The sequence below is a fragment of the Trachymyrmex cornetzi genome, unplaced genomic scaffold (assembly GCF_001594075.2).
Source record: "Trachymyrmex cornetzi isolate Tcor2-1 unplaced genomic scaffold, Tcor1.1 scaffold1118, whole genome shotgun sequence".
Taxonomy (NCBI): domain Eukaryota; kingdom Metazoa; phylum Arthropoda; class Insecta; order Hymenoptera; family Formicidae; genus Trachymyrmex; species Trachymyrmex cornetzi.
This window is the reverse complement of record NW_017295674.1, coordinates 455417-466761: the sequence shown is the minus strand read 5'-3', so window position 1 is coordinate 466761 and position 11345 is coordinate 455417. Positions and strand designations below refer to the sequence as shown.

The following is an 11345-nucleotide window of genomic DNA, read 5'->3' as shown; positions in this document are numbered from 1 at the left end:
CAGCCGCTCCAATAGACCTCTACTACCCAACAACGCTGGGTGGGGATCGACCGAGTGAGGTGAGCGCGTAGGAAAAGGATAGCCTTCGAGACGTGCGCGCGAGGTAGGGTGATGCCGCCGATCACGGCAAGAAGTGGGACGTGGTGGCCACCTATGAGGCGAACCCACGAGACGTCGGTTCATCCGAGTGGGGCGAGTTAGGGCGTTTCATTGCAGCATGTTCGCGTGTCAGCCACCAGATGTCGAGCGATCATGTCCCTCACCCGCGTCCTCGTCCCTTCGGGGTCACCTTGGGAGGCGTGGACGCGTACAGGTCTACACCCAGAAACGCCCATCGCGGGCCCTCCCGCCGCTTCCTCGCCGCAGACGTTCCGCGGCAACCAACTGGACAACCAGGCCCGCGGTCCGGTTTCACGGCGTCGCACTACGGCTCCGTCGAAACCCGCGTCTCTACCAGCGCCGCGAAGGAACTCCACGTTTTCATCGGCGCGATCTACTCGGACCGATTCACTGCCTCTGACGTTCTTACTTTCCGTTCTTACTGACGCTATTTTCGTCCTGATCGTGGACTAACTAGTACAACGGAGACGCATCCAATGCATTGCCGTCTCTTTGAGAACGTCAGTGACCTTTGTATGGCGCCTAAGGAACGTCTAACCGATCGAAGATCCGAAAACATGTGAAAGTGCATTGTGTTAGACTACTACAGCGAAACTTTGGAGGGCTGCGCTTTGTAAGCGACAACAGAACCACCGTGATTCGAATTCTAACTAAGATCATCTGCATTATAGATGAGTAACAAACTTGTTCAAAGTAATTTATGGTGTAAACATCGTCAAAAAACTTACGACGAGGGATACATCGAAAATGAAAGTGAGATAAAGTATAAATATTGACTGAAACAGTCCGCGAAACCATCCGTCGGAATGAAACCGAGTGAGGTTACTATTTAGCCGGTATAAAACTCGCAAAAGATCCACGTAAATGTCTAAAGTGTTGACATCGTGAAGAGAAATTCTTTTGGTAGAAGGATTATTTTATTGTTAGATTATAATCTTGTTAATCAATCATGTATGTTGAAAAGAATTGTGAAACTCCAACAGATAATGATAAAGATATATACAAATATGAAAATGACATTTATCAATGGTAGACGGATCATTTCCGTAAGATATCATTAAAAATGATATCAAGTATTGAAAGAGAATTATGATTAACTCTTGAAGAAACGTTACGGGGAGAAGAAGGCATCATGAAAACACGGTCTACAAAAGTTCCGTTGTGATCGGATCAAGAAAACGAAGTTTGTCATTGTGCGAGGTGGGTGTTTCTTCGGGTAAAAAATGTCGAGTACACTCCCGGAGGCACCAATGGGTCTGGACTCATCGGACCCGGAGATCAGGTCGAACCACCTGATCTCGCGACTGGATCGTGACCAGGAGGACGCGGAGAAACGGGATCAGATGCGGGGAACAGAATGCAACAACGCGGACAGTGATTGTGAGAGCGACACGAGCGAAGTGTTGAGCGTTGGCAGCGAACCGACGCCAACTAGCGTGGTCGGTGTGCGTGTATGCGGCTCCATGAGGTACGACCAGGAATCCGCAAGTAGCCGGGGCGAGTTTCGTGACGAGGAGAACACGAGAACGTCGGCGACACCATCGCCTTCCAGCTCCGCCAGCTGCAACGATCTGTATTATCAGCGTACGTCCAATAATCACGTTCCAGCACCAAGTCCACCTGGTTACAGTCAACCACCATCGTCCCCTACGGCGTCTTCCGTCAGATCTCCGGCTTCCTCCTCGGCTACCGCCTCGTCTCCAGGTCGACCGGAAGCTATACAAGAGGCTATCGTACCTAGATACCAATCCAGTCATCAGCAACATCTTCTTACTCGATATTCTTCTAGGGAACCTGATATTTCCGACTATACGGCGCGAGTTCAGCACGGCCTAGGTCACGAAATCGTTTATCCAACTGTAGAAAGGTTACATCGTACACCGATAAGCGTTCCTCTAGTAACGAGACTCTCGTTGTCACCACCGTCGGCCATGACGGTCACCGGGCTTCAAGCAACGACGCCCGTTCTCCATCCCGCTGCTTGCAGAGATCCGCGGGAGACTACCTCGTTGATGCCGCATCACAGTCAGCATCTACATCACGCGAACGCCCACACGCATCTGCATCAGGGCTCGCAGGTACAGCACGTACCGGCGAATTCGGTACACCAGCACCGGCTGTCGGTCAGCAAGCTCCTGCAACGGGATTCCGGGAGTCCGGCATCGCCCAGCGCTAGGGAGGAGAACGGACGTACTCTGCCCTCCGCGAATGGCGTGCAAAATAGTATCAGCAACAACGCCAATCATCACAACAACAATAACAACAACAACAACAACTTGCAGCATCAGGCGGGTCTAAAGTTCAGTATAGATAATATTTTAAAAGCGGACTTTGGCAGGAGAATCACGGATCCTATCTCCCTGAAGAAGTCCCGGCCTAAAAAAGTGTCTTCGAGGCCGATCGATCTAACGAAGGACTTTCTAGAATCCTCCTCCGACACTTCTGAGAGGAGCAGCTCGGAAACGACAACGACCAACGCCTCCCCCACCGGTGTTTCGACTGGGAACACGACGTCCAACCAGACTGGAACATCCGATCCTGGAAAGATGTTATGGCCAGCGTGGGTCTACTGCACCAGATATTCGGACAGGCCTTCCTCGGGTAAGTTATCGATATTGTTTGTACCGCGCACTATGCAAATTTCTTTTCTTTTTGCTTCATGTCTGTAGCATAATGGCAATTCATCGCAAGGTGAATTTATACGTTAAGAGTTATTTGAGAAAATTATTTGTCGAGATGTGTGTGTGGTGTATTATAATGAAATCTTTGGCAATCGCCTATGTAACGCGTCACTACAACGAAGCTTCGATTTGTCATAACAGGAACGATGATTTACATCGTCGTTGAAATATGACAGACAATCCGCATTATGATCTCATCAAAATTCCGCGTATATTTTATATAGTCTTTCGTATGGGAATGTAACGGCAAATATACCGCATAATAATATGATTAATCAAAATTTATTATCATTGTTTATCCAGCGCAGAAGTTTGCGTATTAATATTCGAAGAAATACATTGCAGAACGTTTTAAATGGCGAAATGAGTTTTACGCATTCATTGTTCGAGTAGAATTGCCTAATCCGCGTGAATAGAATCTCTCATTAAGAGCGTGTAATGGCTGTAAATGCCGAATGTATAAATTTCTTAGTCAGAGAAGAAATATTCAACACCGGGAGAAAATGTTTCTCGCCATTGTATGAGAAAGCGTTTGTAAAACGACTGCAATTTACTACTGTCACGATTGACGTGTAATACACTACTCATTCGTGAAATCGACTGCCACGTTTTTCAAATAATAATTAATTAGAGAAACATATATGTATAGCATACACACATCACATTAATTATGGTATGTCTTGGTAAACGAAAATGGTGCAACTGTATAAATATATATAAATTGGAAGCGTGGAAGAATAATCTCATAATTCATAATGAAACAGTTTTTCGACGTTTTATATGTATGGAATCGTATCTTTATAATATATAACAACTAATTTAAGATCTTATCGGTTTAATTTAAGTAGCATATATTTGCGCGTATTTATATCAGCAAAATATGATTTATCATTGAAGAATTTTGAAAGTACACGGTCGTACAACACGTGGACGATTCGACCGTGTAAAACTTATTTTTAACGAACTGCTATGTATCACGACACCTTACCTTACGCTATTGATCGGACAGTTAATTATCATCTGCTTTTCGAAAGAAGTATGCCGGTATTATTGCCACGTTTTTGCAGCATCGCGCAGATAGATGGTCCTTTCAAGTGACACAGGAAAACGTGTAATTACTTTACTTCCCGGCCGAGTGCCAGCTTGATGAATGATAGAGAACGTTTCTTCGTGTCATTCATATCTGATATACGCTTATTGTCAGGAAACAATAGTTAAGCAGTCGGAGAAATAGCCGCTCTCTGCCTCATAAATCAAGTGTGGCCATTTCTCACCTGGTACTCGAGTAACAATTTTCTAGGCGGATCCAAGACTCGCTGTTTCTTGCGCAAAAATTTGATCGATAAATTTATATAATTGATAAACACATTTATCTTTGCGTTATATATCACATATTTTATATACATATATATATTTATTTATATAATTATATACAACTTTAACACACTCTTTGTATCTATAAATTATTAAAATTATATCCCACAGCGATTTGTATTCCAGAATTACAAATTGTCACAACATTCGCGCGTATCTATGAATTATCAGGTTGTTAACATTCTGCGGTAATACACATTTCCGTAGGTTGTCGGTTAAATATCTCGCTCTGCACGATAACATCTTTTTTAAGTGAAAACTTGCTCATTGCATTACGGCGGTTTTATCAACGCGCAAACTTTATAATTGTAATGTATCGCCGTCAGGACCGTTCATTACACCAAACACCGTGACGAATAGATAAACACTCTCTTGCCAGGAGAGATATTATTGGATCACCTTTTTCTATTATGTCTTTACAACGCGTAATTTCGCGACGGGTAGATAAGAAGTGCGAGTTGTTAAAACGACTAATGTAAAATCTAATTACCGTAATTGCGCGTACTAGTCTCATGCAGCGAGTTCATCGATATCATGGTCGATGTTTCCACGAGGTATTCTTTTCGCGCGTTTGCGTGCGTTAATATCCGGTGAATAAGTGCGATACGGTCGGCGAGGCTAGCAATTTTTAAATACGTATTCGCATTGACGGAGAGTTCAGAGGAAAAAGGACAAACGAATCTAATCGGTGACGTATTGTTGGTTGCACGCGTACTGGGAGCACTTTCACACCCGCAGTAATTAGATATAAAATGAAATTCTGTTCTCGTTATCGACTTACTTATCAATGGTAAATACGGATCAAATTACAGATCGTAAGCACTTTAGTATAAACGTACTTTGTAACAGATAAATGCTGAACGTGTAATTAGAATAATATTTTTACAGCTCGAAAATATAAAATATATCGAGTCATATCGAGACGATATTAATCATTTTGCATGTATATCTTAAAAGTTGAACCTAATTTATGAACAAACTCTGAATCACTAATTCATATTCTTCGGCAAATTATATAAGATGATAACATTGTTTACAGATCATAGATAATTGATTAAAAATCATTTTAATTAACTTTACCAACAGCTGTCGCAAAGTCTGTAACCCAGATAAAAAAAAGAATAATAAGGTCGACACATCGGCCGAATGCACATTACCATTCTAGAGCAAATTACATTTCGTAATCGTAACGTGGGAAAGTATACGCTACGACGATCGATCAAGTCATGCGTTTGTGCTTATCACCTATTCCACTGATGCGGAAAGAGAACGAGGTTCGCGACGATAAAACCGCACTTCGGAATATTGCATAATTAAGTTCATAACAGTGTCGAATATTCGTCAGAATCTGCTGACCGGACGCGGACTCGATACATTTCCACCGTCGTTCTTGAGCAAGAAGCGCGACCGCGAGGTGCAATAAAGCCGGCGGTATCGCGCGCTAAAATCCATTTACGGAAAGTTATGGCTAATTAGTTCCTTCAACCTCGGATACGCACACAGGCGCGATTTCCCGTTAACGAGGCTCAAACTGGTGCCGTAGAACACCGTCGGAAAAGGCTACAGCGGTAGCTATCTCGCATATTTATTGCGGGTTCCGTATCACATGGTAGAGAATTTGATTTTTTAGAAAAAAAAACAGTCTACACGCTGGACGCTTTATTGGCGATAGATGTTGTCAATAAAGCATTAAACTCGTTGTTGTACGTCACGGGAGAGAGAACGCATGTTGCAACGCGTACCATAAACGGGAATGAAACGGCGATCGAGGAATTGCGTGATTAACGCGGCCGTCAATTTTATGGCGTATCACGCGAAACCTAAAACTGTCGAATTATTCCTCGCGAAAGGTGCTTGCGCATGTTTGAGAAACAATCCCATTCTGTCCTGACGAAGGGAACGAAAACGATCCGATATTTGTTCGTAATTATTCGTCGGTGAGTAGTTCATAACGTTGCATAATTAAAGGAACGATCGGCTATCAGTGAAAAGCAGCGTGCGTTATATGGCGAAACATTAAGCCTTAACGTTCGTTGTGGAATAAAGAGGGATTGATTCACGGATCTGGTTCCTGTGGCTTTGCTCCGTTTCTCTCCTTCTCTCGTTTTCTTGTACTCGATCGATGAAACGGGAAGGTCGATATACGTACGTACGTACAATTGGCATACGTGTGTAAGCAAGCGCGTTTACTCCGTATCGGGCGGTCTCGCGGGATCCATCGATCTTATTAGGGTTAAATCGAAGGTGCTTCTCGTTCGCCACGGCTGGATACACGATAACAAACTCAGACTATACCGGCCACATACGGCGGCCCTGGAGGCAGTTACAAAACCTATGAATGGCTTCCGTTCGCGCTCCAGTTATCGTAACGTGAATTTTTAGATAAGACAACGCCGTTGCATTTTGTACCTGTTTGTAACAAACGGCGCGGTTAGTCAATCGTACTTGTCTTAAGATTGCTCGATGTGAGAATGAATTGAAAATCTGCAACATATTACATGAAGGGAAGGAAATGGACTTGAAAGATTGATCTAAAAATGTCTACGTACGTGTGATTAAAGAGGAAGAAATGTATCTTTATCGCTGAGGAACGAAGAGCTGCGGCCGAGACACTATCATTATATCTACATTGAGATAATTGTCTGTCAATTCCACGTCTGTTAATTGCGTAACAACTACAGGGCAGCTTCCGTTCCAGTGGGCAGAAGTACCAGCAGCGAAAAAGGGAATGTCTCGAAGGCATAAAAAAAAAAAAAAGAATGAACGTTACGTTCCTTTGAGAACGTTTCATCATCTGAATGAAATCCCTTCTAACGATCTATTAATGATTCCGACAATTATCGTTCTTGTTCGCGATGTTATCGTATGCGGTCCATCGCGTGGATCAAAACTTCTTCTCGGCCACGCATGTAGAAAATTGGATCCCCTTGTTGGAAGATAGGCGTTAAAGGATAGGCGTATTTGAATGCGTCATTTAACGCGACTTGTGAGAAGTTTGTTGTTCAAAATTTTGTCGAAACAAATACAAAGTTGTTAATAGCATGATGATGAATATGATGCGAAATAATTAATTTTTCAGACTTTGCGCATTGATCAGAATCAAATATGCAATTAAGGTACGTGACTTTGAGAAAAACGTTTCCATGATTAGACATCACGGTGAAAGGAAGGTACAACTCGTTGACAATTATCATCACGCTGGAAAGAGATTGAAATTGATTCTCATTAATAAGATTCAAGTTTATTATGATTAGAGTAATTTTATGTCATTTTAACATGAGAAGATCGTATCGCGCGACCTGAAACTGTCAATCCGTCTTACTTAAAACTTACAACTTTTTCGATGTGTCCTCTCTTTTTAGATTACCGTCTGACGTCTAACATTTGCGTGTCGTTGTCTCGTTTTCTAACTTTCGCATGTCATCGGCTGGCGTTACGCGTTGTCACCGTAGAATTAATTAATAGTTGAGTCAATATTAGCGGGGATGTCATTACGTCGGGAAATCTTCTCGACGCGCAAGTTGCTATACCACGATTAGCAGACTACATAGACGGTGGTTAACTCTTTATTTGCTGTGTGTCTCGGAATGTACCTCCCTTTGCCACATTCAAATATCCATTGACTTACAAGCGTAACTTGACACGACGCGAGCTTTTACATTGAAATAAAAATCTTATTCTCTGCTGCTTGCGTTCTATCATTTTCATTCGCTGATCGGAAATTAGGGTACGTTTCTCTTCCGATACAAAATACATGCAAATGTAACAAGACGTCGTAACGAAACGAGAAAGGCGATACAAAAATTTACCCCCCAAATGTGCAAGTGAGCTAATTATAACGAAAGACGAGAATGATGTTTACGTTCACTCGGATAATATCCATAAATACGGTTGACGTTTTCGCTTGTACACTGAGAGGGCAGTTCGTATGGTTTAAAATGGCATGTAGATGTCTAGTATCTCGTTAACGTGAAAATTTGCGAAACCACCGCGACGATTGGAATGATTCACAGTAGCTGTAATGAGAGACGCGCGTTATAGGTAACCTTTCACGGGTTTCAAGGCATTTGATCGACCATCGATCTTCTCGGTAATATATTAGCAGTTAATAAGTAATTAAAAGCCGATGTCGATAGGAGAATGATGAGCGTGCGATATTGCGCGACGCGATAACGGTGCTAGTTAAATACATTATCGAGATGCAGCCAGTGGAACGAGCACAAAGAAACGTTACGAGTGTGTCTTCAATTAGAAATTGTTTACGCCAGGTGGATAGTGTGCGGCCTATCACTATATCGGGATAATCTCTGGCGGTTAATAAACGGCAGAAAGAACGTGTACCAAGCCCGCTAATGAGCCCCTGGATTGACAGACAGGCAATCCGTAGGTGTAATGCGAGGCACACGCGGCCGATTACGCGTTTAGAAATTGAGTTCGCCACTAATCGGTATCCAGGGAGGCATAAAGAATCTATCAGTGAAAGGAAATCGCAACTCGGATCGGCGAAACGCACACTCATCACGGGATCTATCCTGGTATCAAAACGACGGACTCGCATTATCGTAGGATTCTATTCTTTCAATATTCTTCACTAAAAATGTGACATTTAATTTTAACTTATAATTATAAATTTATACAAATACTTTAGAAGATTGATTAGTTTAAAAGATTGATTTAAACACTTTGTAAAGAATATTTAAAACAGTTTTTATATTACTTTGTAAATTTTAATCTATGTGTTGCTCAACGATTTATTCTTTTTTGCATCCTAGTCTCGCATCTTAATCAATGTATCCAGCTAGATAAATGTTTAGAGACGCTTATAATGTGCCTGTCAATTTTTATATTGAAATATTCTTTGTCAACATTTTATTGACAGTCACCAGAAATACAATTTTTTTTTTTTTAAATTGATAATTCTTTTTGATCAATTTTATTATTGATCTCGATATTGCCTCATCTCAGGAATAAGACCACACGGGCGTAGGTGTTTTGGGAGAGGAAGTTGTTTGTCGTACGCCTTTATAAACGGAAATTACCCCGCACCAATCACGAATTCGTATAATCGTTTCATACGCGTAGGATTTACAATCGCTGCGTGACACGTGTAGTGAATTTGTGGAAGCTCTATTTGAGAATGACTCATTCGTGGCTTCGGAGAATTTTCGGGAATGTTTAATGATCGCCTTTGCTTACAAAGCGCAGCATCACATCGCGGAACAAATTTAATCTTGTACTTTGATCTCGCGTACGATGGCCATCGGATTTGATATTTGTTAATCCTAGAAACGCGCAAAAAGGAATATAAAATAATTTTATATCGTAAAATGTGATTCGTTATATTAACAATGTATGTTGATCACTACAAAACCCTTAAAGCGGGACTGCAAATGACAAAATAAATCTCCGCTTGTTATTAAATTTTTCGAATCGCGCATGGTTTTGAAGACGGTAGTGTGTTTCCTTCCTTCGGTGTAACGCGCTTAGTTGATTGTGCCTTCTGGAGGACATCAATCACCTCCCTAGTCTCGTACGAACACATCGAAGCGGTTGTGAATGCACGCCGGAATAACGGACGCGCTTTAAATGGCCGTTGTCGTCAACAACAGCAGCACAAATTTACGCTTGACATTCGACAATGGCGTAGACACGATGACATCGATTGGCCCAACTAAATGTTACTAATTTGAAAAGTTCGCTTTCTAAAATGTCTTGAAAAGTTCGGTCGGACCTATTCGTGTTTATACGTCTAACACTTAGGTAACCTTTGTGAAAACCACTTTTCGTAGCCGTGTTCGAACGGAACACGTCAAGCTCTTCATGGCGAATAATTCACGAGAGGAGAAAGTGCTTAGACCACGAAAGTGGACCTGTCGTCGCTCCAAGTCTACGACATAATGATCGCGTCTTTACGTCCCTGCCTTGTAACTGGGCGCAGCTAATTCAACTCGCAGTCACGTAAGTCGCCGAATATGTCACAACGACGTACATTATAATGCACTTACATCAGACAGCAGTGGTTTTACACGTATCGGACATGCTCTCTCATTTGCGCTCATTGTATAAAATGAAAATCATCCGTTTAGCCGCACGTCTACCAGCAGTATATTAAGTTACTGTATTAGGAGCCGCGGAAAACTTGACCAGTTTCAGCTAGTACTCGATACATACATTATCCATAAATGCTCAATAAATTTATTCTTATGTCCATTTTTCGCTATAAACTGCTAAATATAATACACATTATTTTTCTAAATTCCTTCATATATTTAAATCTGTCGTAGAGATAATAAAGTGCAAACGAATGTATGTCTAGTGCTTCTAAATATTTTAATTCGTCATTTCAACAGTTACTGGATATCAATCATAATTGTACTTGCTGCCCCTCGTATAAGATATACGAGTAATGTACTAATGACAGCACACATAAAGCATCTCTTCCTGAAATGAGATTAGCGTCGATTAGCCAAGTCTTTCACATTAAGTATATACACAACTGACCACCCAGAGCACGTCAATCACGTTGTGCCTCTCGGCAGACACGACTCCGCGACATGAGGAAGCGCTCGAGCGCGCAAATGCAAACCGGAAGTTGTCCTGTCGCCGATAAGCAATGACACGATGAACGTATCTTCGTCTTTACCATGAATGTACTCGTTCATTCGTTCGTTCATTCGTACATCGCTCGCTCGCTTCCCTCGCGAGGATCGGAGTACATTGTAAGGTACCGTTGCGTTGAAAGAAGAGGTTTTACATGCGTACGTGGGTGGGCCGCTTCACGTCATGGATTCTTCGGACACGCGGTATTCCTATGGGCGCCACAGTGACACGTGACATACCATTAGGAGATTTGGTAAATTATTAGCAGCAAGCCAATGAAAAAAACTATATACGACTTTCTCTCTCTCTCTCTCTTTTTTTTCTCTCTTAATCTCAGAATATCTGTTTACCGCCTCGTTGCCTTCTTCTTGCGCATGACGACTGTATTATACACGTCTTGTTGTTGTCGCGCGAGACTGCGTTTTCGACGTGGACTAACGTTGCCATTTTGTACGGTATTTATAAATTTATAAGCAGATAGGTGAATTGTCCGACACTACAGCGCGCACTGAACGCTGTCGTGTTGCCTCCAGTGAGAGAGATAATCGGACTTGTTTACGCCCACTTATA

The 11345-nt window shown here is 42.2% G+C and overlaps 1 protein-coding gene across 2 annotated transcripts in view; it reads left to right on the top strand.

The window, feature by feature from the left end:
* Positions 1 to 1168: 1168 nt before the first annotated feature.
* Positions 1169 to 11345, top strand: part of LOC108763764 (probable serine/threonine-protein kinase DDB_G0282963) — a 68759-nt gene continuing 58582 nt past the window's right edge. For both annotated transcript variants that reach the window (XM_018511636.1, XM_018511629.1), the window contains exon 1: positions 1169 to 2721. In XM_018511636.1, coding sequence (XP_018367138.1) covers positions 1344 to 2721 — 1378 coding nt within the window. In that variant the 5' untranslated portion in view covers positions 1169 to 1343. The remainder of the gene's footprint in view (positions 2722 to 11345) is intronic.